The 24,584-nt window shown below is 33.6% G+C and overlaps 1 protein-coding gene across 8 annotated transcripts in view; it reads right to left on the bottom strand.

The window, feature by feature from the left end:
- LOC106875944 (uncharacterized) overlaps positions 1-24,584 on the bottom strand; it is a 46,105-nt gene that overhangs the window by 1,379 nt on the left and 20,142 nt on the right. For 2 of the 8 annotated variants that reach the window (XM_089347689.1, XM_052965603.2), the window contains exons 6-11: positions 24,347-24,511; positions 20,485-21,962; positions 15,964-16,092; positions 7,884-8,006; positions 951-1,126; positions 204-329 (exon numbers count right to left, since the gene is read on the bottom strand). In XM_089347689.1, coding sequence (XP_089203815.1) covers positions 204-329; positions 951-1,126; positions 7,884-8,006; positions 15,964-16,092; positions 20,485-21,962; positions 24,347-24,511 — 2,197 coding nt within the window. Of the gene's footprint in view, positions 1-203; positions 330-950; positions 1,151-7,883; positions 8,007-15,963; positions 16,093-20,484; positions 21,963-24,346; positions 24,512-24,584 lie in introns of all 8 variants that reach the window. The other 6 variants (XM_014924269.3, XM_052965600.2, XM_089347691.1 and 3 more) reach the window with 3 other exon arrangements.

Here is a 24,584-nt window from a genome sequence, read left to right on the forward strand (position 1 = left end):
ACAACACACACACAGAGTACATGTACTTCATAATACTCAGTTAAAATGTAGATAGCAGTGGTTCTGAGAAGACCTTCGTTAAAGAATGATTTGACTATTATGTCTTTAATATTAAAGGACTCAAGAGATAAACGTGGGCCTTTAATGTCACAATGGTACGGGGGGGGGGGGGGGGGTTATAAAAAGTGCATTCTTTAACTCACTTGAGGGTCAATAATAGGGATAGCCGATTTATGCCTGCGAACTGGTGACCGGCTGGGGCTTGGCTGCTGTAAATCAGTTGAATAATAGGTGGTGCCTCCTCTAAACATTTCCGGTAAAGCTGAAGTCTAAAAGAAGCAAGATATCAAAATAAATTAAACAACAAAAAAAAAAAGTTATACAAATAAATTTAAAGGCCATAAATTCTAGGGATTCAGTTGAAAATTGACATCAGCATAGCTATTTAATGAACTACATTACATTAGCTAAATTTATACAACATACAAATCCCTACACATTTATGAAAAGCTGTCAATATGTTTTTTAATAAAGTATTACAATTTATAAAAATCGTATATGCACAAAGAGAAAATAATACACTTTCAGCCCCACAGGTAGCTTTCTACCTTTTTTTTAAAAATTTTTATCCAAGGGGCTTTTAAGCCAATGTATATATTTAAAACTGAATTTGCTTTAAGACACATTGTTATTAAAGACTTAGTTACATATTTCTGTGTTCTTCAACATTTGTGTTCTAAATGTAAACAACTTTCTCATTGGTAAGATTAAAGATGAAATTTGATGGAGGAGATATGGGGTCTGCTTTACTGTACTTGGAAATATGCTTGTTTGGGTACAGAAAATGCATGGTTCAAGCCTTGCAGGTAGCATTCTGCCTTTTTTGTCTATTCACAATTCAAAAAAAAAAAAAAAAGAATTATTTATTGAAGATGAGAAAGATAACTTACCTGTGAATGAGTAGAGGGTGGTGGTGATTGATAACCAGGCATCACTGGAACTTGATAGGGACCATGTGGTGGGGCTCCATATATCATCCCAGCCCCAATATACTGTGGAGGCAACATGGCAGGAGGAGCAGTAGGAATGCTCACAGGCACTGGTGCAGGACCAAACATACGTGGAGCTGAAGGAATGCCAGTGGTAGAAACTAAAATGAAGGATATATCGCTATGTGTAAGCTGAACAAAAATATCTAGAGTTAAATAAACTATACTAGTATTTTTAAGTCTGTACACTGAAATTAATGATATTTCAATATATATATACTTGTTTATGTTTTTAAATTTTTCTGTTTGTTCTTTTTAGTCAATCCTTGAATATATATATATATATATATATATATATATATATATATATATATGAAACAATTCCTCAAGAAACCTCATCAGTTCAATAAGAAGATTTTACACCATTAATTTCTTTTGTCATCATATTAGGACTTTTCTGCAAACAACAAATATTTATCTATATGTACTGATAGATATCCAATACATTTACTGATAGATATCCAATACTTTGAAACGTTTCTTTATCCAAATTAATCAGAAAAAATGGTATCTATGGCTCAAACTGATAAATAGTGGATGAGTAATTCTAGATACCGTACCTCTAAAATAAATAAATAAACTACCTCCCAGTCATAAATGCCCAAATCATGAAACTCTACTGTAGTCTTATAGCATGTTTTGTTGACATTGGATTGGCAAGAGTCTGAGAGCATGAATTATTTTTAAAATCTGGTGCATCATTTATACTATATCCAACCATTCCATTTGTTTCAGGAATTTCAACCATGTTTCGTGGTCTGCTACCACAACAGCTCCTTTATAGGATCCAGTTAGCTCAAGACATCATCAGGAGGAACCACGTTCGGTTTCGGCCCCTACTCCTCTACTGTTTTGACGTGGCGGGGCCCCCTCCTTTCGGAGGTGTCTTCAGCTCTGGTGTTGGGTGTATGTCTTCTTTCTTCTATTCCCTAGCCTCTTCGATGCAGCATCAACGAGTGTCAGCGTCCGACTGATCATGTCAAGTTCCCCTTTTTATATCTGCTGCTAGGCTCCAGCAGTCAGCCCCAGCTAGTTGTCACGTGACACTGTCTAAATTTCCCGCTGCTAGGGTCCAGTAGGCAGCACCAGCAAGTTGTCACATGACACTGTCTAAACTTCCCACTGCTAGGCTCCAGCAAGTAGCTCCAGCAAGTTGTCACATGACACTGTCTGAACTTTAACTGACAATGGAGGGCGCGAAGCCACTTCAGTGTCAGCCTGTCTCACCTAGACATGTTATGACTTTCAAGCCATATTCGGTCTTCCCGCTTCAGCCATATATAGAAGCTGGCTTTTTCGACCGCCTCCTGTATCCTCCTTATCAGTTTTCTCAGTTCCGAGTTTGAAAACGCAAATCTTCTCTTGAATAGCGTTGTCATTTTTCTTTCAATGAAGCCTCTAGCCCCCACTGCCAGATGGTAGTACTCGACAGTCCATCCCTGTTCTCTGCACTCTTCGATCATTTATACTATATCCAACCATTCCATTTGTTTCAGGATATAGTTATTACTTATCCCTGTTTTTAAGAAATTTGTCCATGGCATTAGAAAGATTTGTAGGCTTTGACATCACCAGCAAGGGAATTATTAACAATCAAAGATATCTTAGTAAAGCCAGAATATATTTTAGTGCAAATGAATAGCGCTTTTTCTTGCATTCATGTGAGAACGTAGTATGAATTGAAATGTTGAAGAACAGTAAGGAAATGTCTTATAATTTACTACATAAAAAGTCAATTTGGTTGAAATTTTTTCCCAATTAGCATAATTCTTTTCCCTTTCCAACAAAAACTGACCAACTATCTATATAGTAACTTGCAAAAAAAAAAAAAAAAAAGTGTTTGGTGTAAAAATGCTATAAAATCAGATATTTCTAAAACAGCACATCTGAAAAAACAACTAAATTTTAATTTAAAGATATCTACAAATATATCTGTATATAATGAATTATATATCAGGAAATATATAAGTGGAATTTTGAAGATTAGCAATATGGTAAATTATAATCATAAAAAAAATTGAGAAATTGGTGGTTTAACTGAAATAAATTTTCTTTTTATAAATCAAGAAATGCATAAAAAAAGAAAAAGAAAAAAAAAAAATCAAAATACCTAGCAGTATTCTTTACCTGATATTAAGCAAATTTCAGCAATTATGTAAAATCAGTCAAATATAAATGAGATTCACTTTGATACAACATTTTATAAAAGGTGATTAAAACTAGTTTAAGCTAATATACCATTGAAAACTATTGCAAATAATAATAAAAATATTGTTTCCCAATGAATGGACAATGCAATATGAAATGACTGCAACATGAACTTAGCATTGAATTTAGTGGAAACCTCAGTGAGCCTCAAACAAATGTAGTACTTTATATGTTACATAGATTAATTAGCAGTTTGCTACACTGAACTAATGTAAAAAAAACTGTTATAATACATCAATGAACAACTCAGATTTACACAAGTACCTTCAGAGTGAAAAAAATTCTATAAAACAAAATTTGAAAAATGTTTTAAAGAAGCAGTATTGCAGTATTTTACATAGATAGAATTGAAAAAAAAATTAAAACTAGTTTACGAAAGAGTCACTATAGGACCCTCTATGTGGTCGTTCGACCTGCTTGAAATCTCCCTCAAATTACACCCTACTATCTTGAAAAAGGAACGACATTTTGAAGAATGAATTCATAGATGTGCAATATCCAAGAAAAAAAGGAGACAGTCATCACAGGAATGCCCTTGTTTATATGTCTGCTCAGTCAAGGCTGATCTTAGGTTTAACATCAACAAAACATTACACATTCATAATTTACAGTTTAGAAAGAAAATGCAAACATCCAGTCAAAAGAATAAACATAAATAAGACAAATGTCTTGATACTTTGCAGCTGTACTATTTGATAAACACACACTTCGGTGCCATGTCAATATTCATTCAAAATTATGATGTAAGTCACTCATTTTAAAAAAGTAAAGAATGCTCCATTTTCAAATTTAATTTTTATATAAAATAATGAAAATTAATAATCTTACACACTTGTAGGATAAATGGAATTATTCAACCTTATGGAATCAGAGATAGTTCTCATTTGTTAATCAGTTCTACAGAATTTTCCCCATAAAATTTAGTATCTATTTTCTAAATAGTTAGGTAAATGTAAAACAATGTTGAATTAAGTTTTTTGACCTGAGACAAAGTACATTAAAGATTTTCATGTTACAACTTTGAAAATTCTATTTAGATGGAACATTCTTTTATTATTTAACTGGTTTTGGCATTAGAGCACCACCTTCCAGGTTATTACAGTCTATTACAACAACCCTAATATTCATTTTATTGACCTTGGAAGGAAGACAAAGTGAACTTTTAGTTTACAAACAAAACAATTCACACAAACAAGCATGCAAACAAGTATTTTTTTTTTGTTTCTTTTATAACATTAACAAAGTACTGTTATACCTAGAAAAATCACTTAAAAGAAATATAATTATTGGTTAAAAATAACAATTATTTTTGACTAAGCACAATGTCCTTTTGGAAGGGAAAAGGTATAGTCAACTGGCTCAATCAGGTGTTTGCTTTATAGAAAAACGGGGATAAGAAAAAGTTAATGCCAGAAATATATGAGTTTAGTTAACTTTGGGCACTAAATAAGGTGAAGCACAGTCTCACTTCAACCTGTGTCACCCTAGAACAATAAAACTTAGTGAAACTCAACCCCTGATGAATTTTATTATCACAGGGTAAAATTCACATAATTTAGTACTAAGTTGGGAAAAGACCAAGATATAAAAGGAGATATTGTAATTAAAGCTAAGAAAAATTAAATACCTGAAACCAAACAAAAATAAATAAATAAATAAAACAAACAAAACAAAAATATTGGAACAAAATTTAAATAGTAAAATAGACTTTTCCCTTTAAAGAAGAAACTGAATTAATGAAAATTCAGTACTTCAAAATGGAAAAACAATAATTTATAACAAAACTATGAAAATATTAGTAAAAATATGAGGTATCAGATAATACATAAAGTAACCCAGTTTACATTAAACATTAGTAATAATATGTAGGTTAGCATGATTAGACTAATATCTAATAAAGATGGATTAAATTTTGTTGACATGAAGCCAAATGAATGTATGAGACAAAACAATAGTATAAAAAATCCAATCTCTCAATAAATAGTTATAAAGAGATGATGCACAAAATATTTTTGAAGAGGGAAACTGGAAGAGGTAGGCTGAGGAAGACATGGGATGATGTGGTAAAGTACGAACTTCAAATGTTGATCCTCAGAAACACGATGACAAGTGATCAAGTCCTTTGGAGATTTGCTGTGCTTGAAAAGACCTGTCATACTAAGTGAAATTGTAGTCATGGCTGGTGCCAGTAACACATAAAGGCACCCAATACACTCTGTGGAGTGGTTGGCATTAGGAAGGGCATCCAGCCATAGAAGCCAAGCCAAAATAGACTGGAGCCTGGTACAGCTCTCCAGTTTATCAGTTCCAGTCAAACTGTTTAATCCATGCCTGCATGGAAAATGGACACTAAATCATCAAATGATGATGATATAATATATATATATATATATATATATATATATATATATATATATATATATATATATATATATATCATAATCATCCTTTTACGTCCGCTTTCCATGCTGGCATGGGTTAGACAGTTTGACTGAAGATTGGTGAGCCAGAGGCTGTATCAGGCTCAATCTGATCTGGCAAAGTTTCTACAGCTGGATGCCCTTCCTAAAGCCAAACACTCAGAGAGTGTAGGGGGTGCTTTTACGTGCCACCGGTATGAGGGCCAGTCCGGCAGCAGTGGCAATGACCACGTTTGAATGTTGTTTTTCATGTGCCACCAGCGCATATGCCGGTAAAGCGACGCTGGTAACGATCACGCTCAGATGTGCTTTTAACATTCCACTGGCATATGTATCATAACCATGTTCCATGCTGGTATGGGTTTGACAGGACCCAATGGAGCGAAGGACTGCACTGTGTCCCAGTGCTTGCTTTGGCACGGTTTCTACAGTTGGATGCCCTTCCTAACACCAAGCACTTTACAACATGTACTGGGTGCTTTTTTTCATGCCACCGGCACTTGTGACATTGCCACGAAGTTTGTAAGACTATGAACCTGGAAGTTGGGGAGGAGCCTTTATGTGAGGAGATGAGGAGTTAAAGTATGAGAGAAGAGTAGGGAGAGCATGTTCTTGATGTAGAGGAGCAACATGTCTACACACATTTAGAAGAAAGGGTTAAATGATCAGAGGAGCTGCAAAGCCATAAATAGTGATGATGTGGTGCCCAGGTGATTTTTCAAGGTACAAGGTGAATAGAAGTGAATGGCGATAGAACTAAGTGTTGGTGGATGGGTAGGTTTACAGTAGTGTCTGGGGGAGCAAAACATGAGGGTATGGGAGAGGGAAGGTAGGCAACAACTGTAAGGATTGGGTCAAGTTGAAGAGTGGATAACCAATGATTCACGAGTTGGGTAAGGTAAAGGGCAGAGGAAGCAGAAAGAGAGCAGCAGACAGTAATAATGATATTGTTGATAGGACAAGAATATATATATATATATATATATTATTTTTTACTTGCATCATTCACTGGACTGTAATCATGCTGGGGCATTGCCTTGATGAGCTTAGTTGAATAAATCAATCCAGTATTTATTTTTAAAATCTGGTACTTACTTTATCAGTCTCTTTTGAAAAACGGCTAAGTTACAGGGACATAAACAAAAACATGGGTTGTCAACCCATGGTGGGGAGAATCACAAAGACACACTTGGCAGGCTTCCATACAGTTTCTATCTGCAAAATTTACTCATAAGGCATCAGTTGGTCCAGGACTATGGCAAACAGCACTTGCCCAAAGTGCTATACAGTAGGACAGAATCTGAAACTACAATGCCATGCCTATAAAGAAACATAATACCATTTTGTTTCTTTGAGAAGGATTTTGACATCTCTAACTGAAGATTTTGTTGGAGTAAATTAATGTTACAATTACTAAAGCTTAATTCTTGTACATGTTTCCTGATTTTATTTCCATTCACTGAAAATGTTTGCTTCACAATGGGGGGAAAAATATAACAACAAAAAGACAAACAAGCAAGAAACAATACAAATCTGATGTTTGTTTATATAGGAGTAGTTTACAAAAATAAAGGAATGAAGGACACATGCTATATGCTTTTCCTTTTTTAGAAGAAACTGCATATAAGTTGCCAGTTATTATGACTATTACCTTACAGTTCAACAAATGCCTTCTAATTAATTTCATTTGTTGTAACAGCTTGGAAATGAAAATACATGAATGATTTATACCAGATATTCATCTTACTAAAATATGAACACGAATAAAGATGCCAACAAGCAGACAAAATCTCTAATAAAGAACCAACTATCTGTGAACCTTTTTTTTTAATTTTGAAATCACGTGAAAATTGTTGTTATTAAATACATTCCAAATTCAAAGAGCAACCTAAATGATAAGAATGATATCAACAGAAAATCAGTAAAGCTTTGCAATTATGTATTGCTAATTTAAAATAAAATTAAGGAATTAAAAGACAAAAATCCAGTAAGCAAAACTAAACTATCCATTCTTTGTGAAGAAGCTTTTTAGTCCAGAACTAACCAATAATTATCAGCAATTCCTCATTTGTTCAATAGCAAATAGTTCAATAGTAAATTGTTCAATAGTTGTAATTTCTTGACACTGACAACTATGACAATAACTAACTATCACACCAATACAGACTGGGTGCTACTGACACAGAGCTAGTATCTCGAGTCGTACCTGGTAATGTGTAAGGGATAGGGGTAGGAGCCTGTAACATGGTAGGCTGGAACGCTGCTCCGTCCTGATGAGTAGGTGGACCTTGTTCAGGATGAAATATGTGTGGTGGACCTTGGGTAAAATCTGGAACACAAATATTTTAAATAGGAAACAACCAATAGAGTAAAAAAAAATATCAATCAAAATACAAATCCCAGACAGAAGAGGAGACACAGTAGATTAAAATAAGCAAACACGAGAAACAGAAAACAAGGGAACTGAAATAATAAACAGACAGAACTTTTAACTAACTAGAGAAACCAAAAGAAAAGAGAATAAACCAATCCATGACATTTGGTGCAGATATAGGTCATATACACTAATCTAAAACATTTACAAAATATACAAAATAAAGCAAACAAATTGAAATGAACTAGTGCAGATAATGACATGTTCCAGAGCCAAAAAGAAAAAAAAACAACAAAATAAAAGTACAGCAACACCATGCACAAAAATGAAACGAAAGAAAAAAAACCCCACACATCTATACAGTTAATAAAATTTAACTCAACAAACATCTCAATCCAGACATAGAATTACACAGATAAACAAATTATTCTAATAATTTATCGGGTGTAGGTACATGAAATATATATATATATATATATATATATATACATACATACATACATACATGTGTGTGTGTGTGCGTGCGTGCGCGCATGTGTGCACACATGTTCTCAACAAAAGAGAAATGATGTCATAACTTAAGCTATTTGAATTATCTAGATGTGGTTGAAATGAAAATTTAAATCCTTATATGCCTAGTTGGGTTAATAGCATAGGAAAGTCATTTTACATGCAGTATGTCATCAGTTCAGTACAAAATTATAGAGCAACAATCAATCAGGGTTCATTTGAGATTTGTAATAATTATATAACAAAGAAGAATGGAATTATCAGACCACTCTGTTGGCATGCACATCTAGTAGATATATTTAGAAAGAACAAAGTAGTAGTCTGTCTTTATAAAAAACTCACTTCTAATAGTTATAGTATATCTGTGCCCATTTATAACTGTATCAAAACTAAAATTAAATGCTGTCATAATGATAAGTATCTTAGAAGTAAAGAACTCTTTTAATATTTGGCATAACCTGAGTTATGTTTCATATTTATAACTGACTTTTGTAAGAGGCTTTATATCATTTTTTTAAAAATAATACTTATACATTCAAGTTAATGGGAAATACAATTCAAATGAGTGACACTTTTTAAATCTGGTTCTACTGAATACATAAAATATATTTTTGGCTGAGACATCTTACTAAAAGATATCTATTCTGATGAGATTTTTTCTTTTTCTTTCAGAGAAAAAAGAAGAAAAGTTGAAGATAAGCTATTTTACCGTAATTTCAGTAATTATAGTCATGATGTTTGATAAGTAGATACAGTAAAAAATAAAAAAAAGTTATGAAAATATGAAAAATGCTTGAGATTTGACAGGAGTATTATTCATGCTACTAAACAAGGTCAGCTAGCAGTACCCTCTTTATGATAAGTAGATTTGTTTGGTTTAAATGATAAACAATTAATTTCTGCTATAGTTCTTGAAGAATCCCTTATAACATCCCAAGCTGATAACAAAGGATCCTATGTAAAGCAAATCTTTAAAGTAACTCCCTTTTTTTACCAAACTGCTTCTTCAAGCAACAACAAAACTGTGCTGGAATTTTTTGTCACCCATCCATTAGCTTGGGTAGATCCTCAATTTTATGTTGTGTGTCTCTGCTAATTAATATCAATGCAACTGAGTGGTCTTCATTCTTTACTGGGGTGTCACAGTCTTCAAAATATAACATCTAATATATGTTATTCAGCAAGATAGCAGTGGCCAGTAAAGCCTACTCTGCATTGGGTAATAATAGCATTCAGCGTATTTTATCAAGTACACCAACAGTAGTGAGGTTACCTTCTGTTGGGTCCATTCACTCAATGCAATGTGACCATGAAGTCATTAAATATTTTATCTCCAATGCTTGCACAGTTTGAAAGTTCTGCCATCATATATTTCCATAACAATGCTGGTCTATCACCAACGACTTCTAAGATGATAAACTTGTCATCAACTACTACTTAGAGTGCTACCATATTAATAAATCCCTTAACTGAGTAGTTTGATGCTACAGAATTTAACTAATACTTGGGTAATTCATCTTCCCTGACCCATTTCCTGCAGTCCTTTATAAGCTTAGATAATCTATTGATAACTGATATAAATTTGAAAGACGTGTGTGTGTGGAGGGAATTATCGTTTTAATGCAATGAAGTCACAAAAACAATTTAGTGTCAGACTAAATACCTTTCAGTATTTCAGTTCTATTCCTATGATTTAAATACAGATCCCAGTAGGGACCCTCTAGCTTTTTCATCCCTCTAGGTTTGATAAAATAAAAACTAATATTGTACTGGAATTAATTTATTCAACTGAAAATCAATAATGTTCTTTCTTTTCAAGAATGTGCTGGGTCACTAGAATTGACTATCCACCTTCCCAATATATTATCTTATGCCAAAGTAAGAAATCATTACTAGTATTATAGCACTATTGAAGATTAAATCATTGATTTCACTCGTGTCATATTCATGGTGATAATATTTGGAACTTTTTCCAGGTTTCATTTTTCAGAGATCCTCCATTTTACCGTTAAATCTTGCAAACAAATCAGGTAAAAATGGGTTTCTGTACCCGAAATTATTGCAAGTGGGAAGTTTTGACCAACATTGGTAATAGAGTGAAGAAACTTGTGTCACACCTAAAAATATACAATCCCTTACTTTTTCCTCCTATAGCCTATATCACTGAAAAGTGGTCCACCTCAGGTACTAGAAATCAATCCTCTTCAGTTTATCTATTGTTATCATATCAATCTTCAGTTCTTTCACTGTTATAAACCTTGCCTTTTTCCATTTCAAGTATTGCATATGTCTTTGTAGTGCACATTTTTTTAATGGAGTTTATGAAGCACAAAAAGTGTCTTGAAATTACTTATTCTAAAGATGTCCTCCTCCATGTCCCAATAGTTATATAAATGCTAGATTCACAAAAAGTGTACAAGCATGCAATATAATAGAAAAATAGCCTTAAATAATTATAAAACACAATAGTTCTGGAATTTTCAGTTCAATGAAATTGAAAATTCAAAAGACCTATTTCACCATCAATAATAAAATACATGTGATACAATATAGATATATACATGGTGTTCATTATAACACATGTGCTATTCTACTAAACAAATACACAGATAACAACCCAAAGACAAAAAAACAACATCAAAACCCACTGACTAAACTTGTCAGTAGTGACAAATCAGCCATAGGCTACACAAATCAATTTAACTAAATATAACCATGCAAAAAAACAAAAACAAAACAACAACAAAACATGATTTATTCATAAAAGATAGCAAATAAATCAATCAATTACCAAAAGAATATTGCTAAGAGAAAAGTATATTAGATTCATTAACAGCGTTTAGATCAACAATAAAAGTTAAAAAAAAAAATTCATAATTACTTTCATAACATCATACAAAATTTTTAATTTAATTATCATGTCAATTTAACTATCATGTTTTAATTCACATTTGTAATAAATACAAGAAATTCAGTTTTGACGAAACTATTGAAATTATGAATAAAATCAATTATAAACAAAGAAATATGCATGAATTTAGCAGCTTTTAGATATGGTAAATCAAATTCAATATACAACTGTATTTCTAGTTTCAACCTAAATTAATTCTGGAGTTAAACCCCCACAGAAAACATAGATAGATCTAACAACTGAAGAAGAAACTTAATGTTGATTAGTTGGGTCTCATTCACTTTGGAGTTCTCAAAATCCCACATTCTTTCTGTTAAGGAATATCATATAACACATCTTAGAGCATTTGCTGAATAAGACCCATCTAAGTCTAAATTGGTTTTGACCCCTGTATATATTCCTTTCATGGGTGATACTCCCAAAATGATTTTAGAGCAAGATTATAAATATATTCATATACTGAATTATTTCATGTGTTTTATAGAGAGTTTAAATAATAATAATTGCGAAGGTTTATAAGTTAATTGATGATGCAAATGTAAAATCTCAAAACTGACAACTATTTAATCCATGTAGAAAAACATCTATGAAGTTATTTAATCTATATTGATGTAAATTAATAAGTTGTAATCCTATCAATTAAGATTAAATAAAAGGTAAAAATGAAACCATACCAACAACTTTAATTTTAAGGGCTACAACAATCACTTTATGCTTTAAATATATTAGAGCACAAAATGTTAATCATCCAACTAATCTGATTCATCAGAATCATTTGTTCTAAATAATTATATGAAATATTATACCAACATAAATAGGTTATAAAATATGATGGAAAACAAATTAGAAATTTTAGTGAGAAAACTACAATATATACGAGTAATGTATACTCATTAATTGTTAATCAACTTCATTCAAAATATTATTATTACAGTCAAAGAATAAATGAAACTATAAACATGACAGTGTCTTTTGCTTTTTTAATTGTTTGTCAGAGTAGAAAAGACAATGACCACAATCCTTTTCAGGGTTTCTGAAACAGGTGGGAGGAAAGAAAGAAATTATCCTCAGGCCAGAAATCTAACCTGTTTGCTTGCAACTGAGCAGACCCTGTTGCAAGTGACCCTGAGACCTGGCAATGATGTTAAACCAGATGGGGGCCTCTCATTTCAAGATACTTCATTATGTTGCATAATGGGGAAAAAAAATTGAGACTCTGCTATACATCCATGAAAGATTAAATATGAAAAATATGGCTTGTAAACTGTCCAACTAAAATGTTTTTACTAAGATTTGTAAGTATTTTAAAACAAACTATTTTGAAATATTCATAATTAAAGATCATTTCTAAAAATGAGCAGTAATCAAAAAGATCTGAATAGTAAGTATATCCAATCACACTTGCATTGCATTTCTTTCCTTGGAAAATAAGAATAAAAGATTCTCACAAAGAGTAGTCTTAATGCTCAATATTTTAACGGTATTTTTTTTTAAAGAACTGCTGTAAATATTTCATTCCAAGACCAAAATAGCAATGATGAATAAATAGGCATTGTTCTTGCTATTCTAAAAGAATATACCTTCATATAAAAGGTATATAAAAATATTGTACAAATAACTTATAGCATATACTATAATTTTTTATTAAGATGCAGATACAAAGACAAATAACCTTTGGAATCAATACCTACAGATGAATGACAGGACCAAATAGCTTACCTGGAAACTTACTCTCTTTTACTTGTTTCAGTCATTTGACTGCGGCCATGCTGGAGCACTGCCTTTAGTCGAGCAAATCAACCCCGGGACTTATTCTTTGTAAGCCCAGTACTTATTCTATTGGCTTCTTTTGCCAAGTGACGGGGACATAAACACACCAGCATCGGTTGTGAAGCAATGCTAGGGGAACAGACACACACACACATATATAAATATCATCATCATCATCGTTTAACGTCTGCTTTCCATGCTAGCATGGGTTGGACGATTTCACTGAGGACTGGTGAAACCAGATGGCTACACCAGGCTCCAATCTGATTTGGCAGAGTTTCTACAGCTGGACGCCCTTCCTAACGCCAACCACTCAGAGAGTGTAGTGGGTGCTTTTACGTGTCACCCGCACGAAGGCCAGTCAGGCGGTACTGGCAACAACCACGCTCAAAATGGTGCATTTCATGTGCCACCCGCACAAGAGCCAGTCCAGGGGCACTGGCAACGATGTCGCTCGAAAATCCCATGAAGGCCAGCCAGGCGGTACTGGCAACGGTCACGCTCAAAATGGTGCATTTCATGTGTCACCCGCACAAGAGCCAGTCCAGGGGCACCGGCAACAATCTCGCTCGAAAAATTTCATGTGTCACCCACACAAGAGCCAGTCCAGGGGCACTGGCAACGATCTCGCTCGAAAAATTTCATGTGTCACCCGCACAAGAGCCAGTCCAGGGGCACTGGCAACGATCTCGCTTGAAAATCCTACGACGGACCCGCACAAGAGCCAGTCCAGGGGCACTGGCAACGATCTCGCTCGAAAAATTTCATGTGTCACCCGCACAAGAGCCAGTCCAGGGGCACCGGCAACGATCTTGATTGAAAATCCCACGAAGGCCAGCCAGGCGGCACTGGCAACGGCCATGCCCAAAATGGTGCATTTCATGTGTCACCCGCACATGAGCCAGTCCAGGGGCACTGGCAACGATCTCGCTCGAAAGATTTCATGTGTCGCCCGCACATGAGCCAGTCCAGGGGCACCGGCAAAGATCTCGCTCGATGACGGGTTTCTTTCAGTTTCTGTCTCACAAGGTTTTGGTTGGCCCGAGGCTATAGTAGAAGACACTTGCCCAAGATGCCATGCAGTGGGACTGAACCCAGATCTATGTGGTTGGTAAGCAAGCTGCTTACCACACAGCCACTCCTGCACCTTGAAGATCTTATGAAAAAAAGGATTCTTCATTCTGATCAAGCATACCCCGAAAAGCACCAGAAGGTTAAATATATAGCAAATTTCTATTTTAAAAGATCTAGTTGTAAGTATCACCATAGTAGTGGAAATATTTGTAAACAATCTTAATGAAAAATGTTGAAGAAAAAATGAAAGATATTGATAAAAATATCAGGGAAAAAAAAAACTAGTCTACTGTACTTTTGAAGTGAATTGTAATTCAAAATTGGAAAAGTTCCTACTGTGATATAAAGAAATAAATAGAATAGAGAGTAGAACCCCTCAAATTCATAAGTCTATGCTAACTAGTCCGACTGTCCTACTCCATCTCAGCCTGGGCATATGGAAGGCCTGTGTTTTGTTCTCTATATACTAGAAAGGAGGGAGAATCTTATGGATCTTCTAATTGCAGTTAGAGGAGGCAAGCTTTGTAGATGATCTGGCAATGCTATCTCCTGAATACAACTAACTACAATAAGAATTCAAGAAAGTAGAAAACTACTCTGCAAAGCCAATTGAGTTTAATATCAACACCTCCAACATGGAAGTTATGTATATTAACAGTACCACAAAGTACGTGAGAGTGGGAAGTTTTATTAGTAAAAATAACATGCAAAAAGTATCAAAGCAAAGTTAGGCAAAAATTGTGAATAGCTTCTGCAAAACTCAGCTGCTTCTAGATATCTAACAAGCATACTTTAAAGATAAAGATGTAATAGTAATATTAAACCAGTAAGTATTACTGTATTGTTCTAAGTACTAAAATGATATTGAAGGGCAGATGGAATATATCAACACCTTTCTTAATGGCTGCTGCATTTTTGGGCCTTCTTAAAAAAAAACAAAAAAACTTCAAGTATGATACTAGAGATCAAGTGTGAATATTTGAATTTGTATGGCCATATTCTTAGAATGCATTGTGAAAGTAGAGTGGACTTCATTTCAATCACCCAAGGAGTACATAGAATAGGAGAATAACATTACTGTGGACGAGAGGTAGTGATGGTGGTTAAATAAAATATGTGCTTATGTATCTATCTAGATATTTATATTTACATACACACTATTCTATATGAATATGTAATGAAATATATTGAAATGTGAAGGATAATGTACTGGCTTCTCAATTGAAGAATCGTAAGTTTGTCCCACTATTAGTATTATATTATATCCTGAGAAAGGAAATGAATGTATTCAAGTAGCTTAAATAAAATGAAAACAACCTAACAGCTACTCAGTAAACAGAATATTGATGAGTTTATAAAACAGAGATGAAAAGCTCTCACATGAGATAAGTTAAAAAGAAAAATCAGTTTCACATTAGAAGGATACACTCTATACTGAAATGCTTTTTTGTTAACGAGCCATCATACATACTTTGTTCAAATAAGGGTGTTTTAGAAGTAATTTCTATGAGAATAAAAATATGAATTCCCAAGGTAAACAATTGACTTAGTTTCAAACTAATTAAGATGACTAGTAGCATTCGTTTTCAGATACAAACAATGAGACATTACAGAATATTATAAATAGACCGTTTGTTAAACACTTACTTGGGCTATAGTATGTAGTTCCTTCAACTGGTATCTGCTCCGGGTAGTTTACTTCTGGTACATTCCTTTGGCGCTGTGTTGAATATCTCTTAGGACGAGAGACATTTTCTGTCTTGGAAGCATTACCACCTAGAAAAAATGATTGAATACAGATAAAAAAGCAACCCAATAAAGACAGCACTAATTTGAAACATAAACTGATACAGAGTAGAAGGGACATTTTAATTCTGATTAACATTCTCATTAGTCCCAGTTCATGCTGTAAAATGGTTTAGGAAAAGAGCATCCAGTCTTAAAACTCCTTACAACAAAAATTAGCATTGTTTTTCTGTTGTTATGTGTAGCAGATAATTGGTTAGATGTTATGCTAGAACAGACCTATCCAATCCATGCCAGCATGGAAAAATGAATGCAAGATGATGATGTTGATGTTTTTAACACATTATACAATAAACAGGTTGACATATAAAGAAGAATAATCAAATATTCTAATATAAAATTAATAACCTGCTAGTTAACAGGAAGAAGTGGTGAAGACTGATCACAAATCTTATGAAAATGACAAGGGACCACAACAGGTGGCACAACATTGTACTTGAAGAAGACCTACCCAATCCATGCAGTTGTGAAAAAAACAGACATATAATAATGATGATGAATATAACTGGATAGAAAGTTAGATATTTACAAATAAATGTTCAGTATAGTAAAGAGCTTCTAATCATAAAGTTAAATTGCTCCAGTATACAAAAAGTTTGCATATCATGTGACTCAGTAATTTGCTAGAACTATAGTGTCTAAGATGAAATATGTACACAATTTTGTTATCAAACAAAATTAATGAATTACATTTAACAATTTTCCATTTATTTTAACAACAAACATTTTAGAATATTTATATTCATAACCTACTAAAATTGAAATGGCTAAGAAAAAAATTATTCAATTACAGAATACTGTGATGTTAGAATAATTATTTTCTTGAGTAAAGAGTTCAATCACTGATTTAACCTTGAATATTTCAGTATGAAATAAAATTATGTCATAACTACTGCTATCAATCATGGACATCAAAATTGTGGTGCAACTTGGTTCATGTTCATCACGAGCTCTGCTTCTAGCCTATAACAAAGACATGATTCTATAACAAAAATATCATTAGAATACCCCACTGTGGAGAAGTGTATCATTGATATGTGTGTTGTTAGCTTTTGATATTAAATACGAATATTCTCATGTACTTGGAGAAAATCATGGGAACCACTCTAGTGTCTCTACACTCAATTACTACATGAAAACTTCAGTGGGACCATCCTAACTCACTGGGACTTCTAGTTTTACATCATGCTCTGCTAATTCATGAGATAAGCAACAATTCTGACTTAACATTAAGGTATATATTTCACCCAATGATTGTTTGAGATCAAAATTTCACTAGTTTCAAAATTTTGATGACAGAACTGGGAATGCAGTTTGATTTAAAATCCTCAAAAAGCGAAAGAAACAATGAATAATGATTTTATACAATTTCATAAAGTTTACTCAATAAATTTTATGATCATACTGTGTTGAATCAAAAGTCTAGCAATATTTTGGTAACTTATTCATCAAGTTATAACAGAAACAACCCAGTATTTAAAGTAGAAGCCATCATGTTGTACTGTCTGAAGCCACCTTTCTGCCAGTTCTTTGATTCCACACTGATACCAGCACTTGTCCTTCAAAGCAAAGAACTCTTGCACTGAAGCTTCCATTCTCTCTTCTTTGATGAAGCATTGAAAGCACAGGAAGTGAGTCATGGATCAAAACAAGTAATAATCCAAGGGAAATATTTTCCAGCAATCCTAATGTGTATAAGCAATGGTTTTAAGCAAGGGCCAGCTTCTGGAACTTATAGCCTAACATGGGTGTTTCAAACACATAATTCACTATGAGTTTGTTTCAGATAGTCAAGCCATTGATGCCAACCTGTGCTCAGAACAAGTGGAGAGGATGTATGCAATTATGCAGCAAAAATACCCAGCATTGGTTAACAGAAAGCGAGCTCTTCTGCAGCAAGACAATGCAAAGCCTTATACTGCTCAAACAACCTGGAATAAACTCCAGGAACTTGAGGGAATTGAACTAATGCTACACCCAACATTTAGCCTGGACCTGGCTTCCTCAGATTATTAGTTGTTCTGATCCATGGCTCACGATGCTTCATCAACCAAGTGGAGGTGGAAACTTCAGTGAAGGAGTTCTTCACCTTGAAGGACAAGAACTGGTATTGGTGTAGGATCAAAGAACTAGCAGAAAGGTGGCTTCAGATGGTTCAATATGATGGCTTCTATTTTGGATGCTAGGCTACTTTTGATGAATAAAGCAAATAAGTTACCAAAATATTGCAAAACTTTTGACTTGCAATATTTTCAATCAGCAAAATTAAATTTAATTGTTAGCAATCTCAGAAAATTTTATAATAAAATTATATATTTTGGCAAGTTTTAAGAGAATTTGTCTGAGACAAAAAATTAAGATGGGCAAGATATTTTTTTAAAAAACTTTTAAAAGCTAAAAATGATCATTGATATGTAAATCTTAAGTTATATGTTAATCTAGATTGCCTGGCTTGTACAAATTGTTTATAATAATGAAAACAAATATAGCATTCATGATGTGCTGCCTGTCTTACATGTGTCATGTGATTCAACCTATTTAAGAAGATTAACAGATTGATGTGAAAGTTTGGGTTATGCAATACAATAGAGTTTCCAGAAGTAAAGAACCTCCAACAACTATGGCTTTACTTGAATAAATAATTTACTGCAAGGTTTCATTTCTGGTTTATAATGGTGACAAAAGTAAAATTTAGCTCAATACAGTATATGAAAACAATTTAACATTGTACAAATGCCATGTATTAATAGGAGAGACTAATCAAGCATACAAAGCTCATATTCAAGAAATATCTTAAAAAGTGGGGCTCATCAAAGTATTTGTGAAAGAACTTGGTAAGAAATGCCAAGAAGTTTACAATTGTCAATGGAGTGATATCTATTGAGAAATGGTAAAGTGAAGTTAAGCAGAACTTAAGGTTGCACAAATGAATTGTATGTTTCAGTTAGGAAATAAAGTTAGAATTCAGTAGCAATCTTAAATTGAGACCCAGAAAATAAACTCAACTTATACTAAGAAGTTTTGATAATATCCCAATGCAAACTTAAGAAAACAAGGATTCTACATAGAAAATAAACAGCAATAAGTCTTCAGTAAGCAACTTGAATGAAAAATATTTGTTACAAATGTCACTTTCATAAGTAGCTAGAATATGACCTACCAGATACTGATATCTCTGTCTATACTGCTGACATTTCCAAATACTAATGACTCCATGAACAAGAATATGTTTGCAAGTGACATACAACCACATCTTACAATGGAAAATGTAACTTTAAACATAACATGAAAGAATGTGACCCCCTACTTTAACAACAAAGCTAGAATCATCTATATGCTATGACTGCCCTATCCACAATTCCTTGACTATTACCAGACACAACTCTACACTTACCAAAGTATGATATATATCACAAAACTTTTGACATAATTACTGCTTTTATCTACTGGTCATTTTATCTTGTTTATTGCAAATGTATTATCTGTAATTACTAGAATTTCAACTCAAACTATCATTTTTTTGCTATTCTTTCATGTTATGTTTAAAGTTATTTTAATGCTTCTAGAATCATTTTCTTTAGCAGATTTCTATATCAGAAACTTTTGAAGAAAACCAAACAAACCAACAAAAATTGGTGATTTTATAAATCTGCAAGGAAAGTGAGTCATCATTCGTTTTGCTTGATTTTCAGAAATTTTGTCACAATAGAGGTAAACTGATGCAACTGACTTCTACAATGAGGTTGAAATGTAATCCATTTTCAAACGCAAGTTTGAAAACTAATTGATACTCAAATACCGAAAGCTTGAAACTTAAACAATACCCAGACACTGAATTTGAAAGCTAATTTATGTCTAGACATAAAACTAATCCATACCCAATCACAATGAATTTGAAAATAAGAGTATATCAAAAGTCAGAGCTACAAAATGGTGAGATATAACATTCATGTTAATGTAGCATTTGCAACTTTTACATCCTTGTGCCATGTGATTCAACCCAATGCTTGTGTGATCCTTATAATTTAACAAGGCTAGCAGCTTGATGCGAGACCCTTTGTTATGCAGTTAAGTTTCTTGAAGAACCATAGATGAGTGTGGCTTTACTTGAATGAGTACTGCACTGAGTTTTAATAACTGGATTTAAACAGGAATCTTCTTAAATCACTGTGCATATACAATTGAGATGAAAATAAAATGATATTTAACAAGGATCTAAATAGGATATTAATAAAACAAGTAATTGTGCCAGTGGTAATTCATATCATATATAGAATTTACACTTTTCTGTCAATTATTTGCTCTGCACATCAAAACAAAATGAATAAATAAAAAGAAAAAAGAAAAAATGTAATAATTTACCCAGATCTGATTTGTTATCTGCAGGTATGGCTTCTAAATTGAAAGAATTCCGTTCAGGGTCTTCCATATTTTCAGGAAGCGGTGCTGCTGTCACACGTGTACGTGTAATTCCTTTTATACGCCTGTCCTTAGAGTAAGATTTTTTTTCCATGCTATTATTGGCAGTAACAACTGATCCACTGAATTCAACATTATTCAACACAGCACCTTTTTGTTTTGGTATGGAATCATGAACTTCTTCATGGGAGAAGTTCCGATCAGGAGTCCTCTTTTTATTTTCATAATTATTCCTATGACAGTAGTTGTTGCTCTCTGTATTCCTGTAAGCTCTGTTGTCAACAATGTTTCTGTGTCCATTTTCATAGTTAGTTTTATAGACTCTATTTTCATGGGTTTTAAAATTATTGTTGTTTTCAGGACTTTTTCTAAATCCATAAGTTGTTGAATTTTCAGAATCCAGTTTTGGATTATCACCGTTATCATTTCTATAGCTAGGGTTAGTAAACTGACGTTGTGGGCCAGCTCTAGCATTTGTACGGTAGCTATGGTTAGGTTTGGTTTCACCATTGTAGGATCTGTCACCATAGTCTCGTCTGTTGTCACTAAAATCACGTCGATTATCAACTGTTTCACGGTGATTGTTTCCATAATTTCTCCTGCTATCACCGTAATCTCTTCTGTTATCGCAATAATCTCGCCGGTTATCACCATAATCTCGCCTGTTATCACCATAATCTCGCCTATTATCACCATAATCTCGTCTATTATCACCATAATCTCGTCTATTGTCACCATGGTCTCGCCTGTTATCACCATGGTCTCTCCTATTGTCACCATGATTTCGCCTGTTATCGATGTGATCTCGCCTATTATCACCATAATCTCGCCTATTATCACTGCAATCACGCCTATTATCACCATAATCGCGCCTGTTATCACTGTAATCTCGCCTGTTATCACCATAATCACGTTTGATCTCCACAGGTTCCTTTTTAATCTCTACAGTTTCTTTCCTGTCATTACCAGATTCCTTTTTCAAATGGCACTCTTCCTCTTTAGGTTTCTCAACTATCTCTTGTTTGCTCTCTTCAGAGGGCTGCCATTTCTCAGTAACCTCCTGCTTGGTTTCAGTGTCTTCCAATTTTTTTTCTACAAAGTTCTGCTTAGGAATTTCTTCAGAATCTCCTCTATTGTCAATACAAGTTCTCCTCGTTTCAGGCTGGTCCCAATGGTTATCAGTCACCTCATGTCGAATTTCACGATATTCTCGCTTATTATCCACATACTCTCCTTGTCCATTATTTTCCAAATAATCTCTCCTATTTTCTTCATAATCTCCAAGTCGACCACGGGTTCCACCTCGTGATCCTCTTTTATTACGATAATTCTTTCTTTGAACATCAGGGCTGTTTCGTTGTCCAGACCACTTTGAATCTATGAAGTCATGCAGCTGTTGCCTTTGTTGAGATTTGCGTATCCTAGAATAAAACAAATTTAGAAAAATTATCAAAATCAAAATTTATGTGGAGTAAAATAATTTACTTTGTCTACAAAAATACCTAATCTAAAGCAATGGGATATCCTTTTAAAACATGTTTGTTCATTCATTTAACATCTGTTGTTCCATGTCAGTATGGGTCTGAATGATGAATTGAGGCAGGCTTCTACAGCTGGATTCTTTTGCTGTCTCCAACTCCAAACTGTTTTTCAAGTAAGGGTTTTTTTGTATTTCACAGGTCTTTGAAAGAACAGAACAACCAGTCATAATGTCAACAAAGAATGTGAACATTACTACTGTTTTGCTCAAGTAGCAACATGTGAAGAATATGAAAAGTTACACGCATTCTCACACATGTACAAGCCAGACTTGCTACAGTTTTTGCCCTCCAAATTCCTTCGCAAAGCATTAGCTGGCCCAGGGTTATAGTCAAAGACACCTACCACACAGTGGGACCAAACCCAAAACCATGCGATTATGAAGTGATCTTCTTAACCCCGCAGTAATGTTTGCACTTAATATATATACAAATACAAAATAACAATATACATCAATGACTATGTTTACTGGTGAATAGATAGCTTTGTAAACTCTAACAGAAATTAATTTTCATAGTTAATAGCTTTAGTCAATATATTGTCAAATAAAAGCATGACTTAAAATAACAGTTAGAAAGCTAGCCAGGAATTCTATCAAAGTGATTTTTCTTAAGACATAACTACCATCCACATACTAACCATTACAGACAAATTACATCAGTCCAGGAAACAGTCATAATAACTTACTACATCAGATGTCAATTAAATCAAAAATATATAAAGTAGATTACTGTAAAAGATTCACAGATTACAATCGATGTCACATGAACTGCATGTAACCCAATTTTTTCCCCTCAAAAATCTATAAAGTTCTATATTAAAAGCTTTCAGATTACTTGTTCAAGGCAAACAGTAGCAGTCTATCTTCAAGTAAAACCAATGAAACTATGCTTTCATTGGTTTTTCAGTTGCTGAGTCTGCAGTCACAACTTCTGACAGAAGTGTCATGGTTTTTTGGTCATGGAGCAGAATTGAACTAAGAATGTAGAGTTGGAACTGAGACTAGAAAAGCACCTGATCCCAAAAAGATGAGGGCTAATTTGACCTAAAAAAAAATTTGAATTCAGAATGCAGATATAGTCAGAACAAATATTGCAAGGTATCTTATCCAACACTCTAACAACTGTATCAATTTACTAAGTTATTCTAGTTGCTTCATGAACATACAACAGAGAAACAAACTAACAAAATTTGCTAATTTAAATAGAGTTTGTAAAAGCTGATATGAATTGAAGTAATTCACTGATTACAGTTACTCCATGTATAATTTCTGCAATCAAAACTAAACCTACAGCATAAAAAACAACATGAATGTTTATGTACCTGAGAAATGTTTCTTACATAAGTATGAAACATGAAATAGTAAGGGAAGAGAAAATGGAGTAAGTTTTAATGCATTTTTTCAAAAAGACTAATGGATAAAGTAAGCTTCTAATTAGAAAATCTACAAAAGTTAATGAAGGACAAAGATTCCTGATGTAGAATAGTAGAACACATCTTGTTTGCAACCAATTAAAAAAGACTAGAGTAAAATGGCAAAGATTTGAAGACTAATCAAATCTGAGTTGTACTCTTGTTTATTAAGAAGAGCTGCCACCAAAGAATGGAATAGTATCTACCAATAGATGAGAAATCAATAAAAAATGGATATCTTTATCTTTCATCTTGTTTACTTGTTTCAGCCATTGGACTGTGGCTATGCTGGGACACCACCTTAAAGGGTTTTAGTTGAACAGATTGACCCCAATATTTCTTTTTTTTAAAGTCTGGTACTAATTCTATCAAAACTCTTTTCCTGAGCTGCTAAGTGACAGAGATGTAAACAAACTAACACTGCCGGGAGCTTGGGGGTGGGGGTGGGGGGTAAACACAGAAACTAAGACAATACACATATGTACATATGATGGGCTTCTACATAGTTACTGTCCACCAAGTTCATTCACAAAACATTGGTCAGCCTGGGGATATAGAAGACACTTGCCCAAAGTGCCAAACAGTGGCACCGATCCCAAAACTACATGGTTGCAAAGCAAGTTTCTTAATGACACAGCCATGCTTGTGCATATAAAGAGCAAAATTTAATTTCTAATATGAAGTGCAAAACGAAGATGTTTTGTTTTGTTTTTAGTTTACGAGCCATTAAATTATAAAAGATGAGCTGATCTATTTTATCCTCATTAAAAAAAATTATTGTTTCATCATGTAATTTTAAAAGTACTAACCTGAAAGGAAGAGAATAAAACCAGTAAAGAAAATGTCTACTTACTGGGGTTTGTTCATTCTTGGAGGTGCAGCAGGTGGCTGATCACTTGCAAGTATGTCATAACCATAAATAACCATCAGTTCTTCACGAGACTTTGGAGCCTGCTGATCTTCTCGGAAACGGTCATGTTGCCATTTCCCTTCATCTTTCCATAGTTTCTTCTTTGGTCTACAAAACAGAAAAAAAAAAAAAAAAAAAAACTATACATATATATATAAATATATATAGTGAGAATTTACAA

This window comes from Octopus bimaculoides, chromosome 2 (genome assembly GCF_046866305.1).
Source record: "Octopus bimaculoides isolate indiv1 chromosome 2, ASM4686630v1, whole genome shotgun sequence".
In the NCBI taxonomy this organism is placed as follows: domain Eukaryota; kingdom Metazoa; phylum Mollusca; class Cephalopoda; order Octopoda; family Octopodidae; genus Octopus; species Octopus bimaculoides.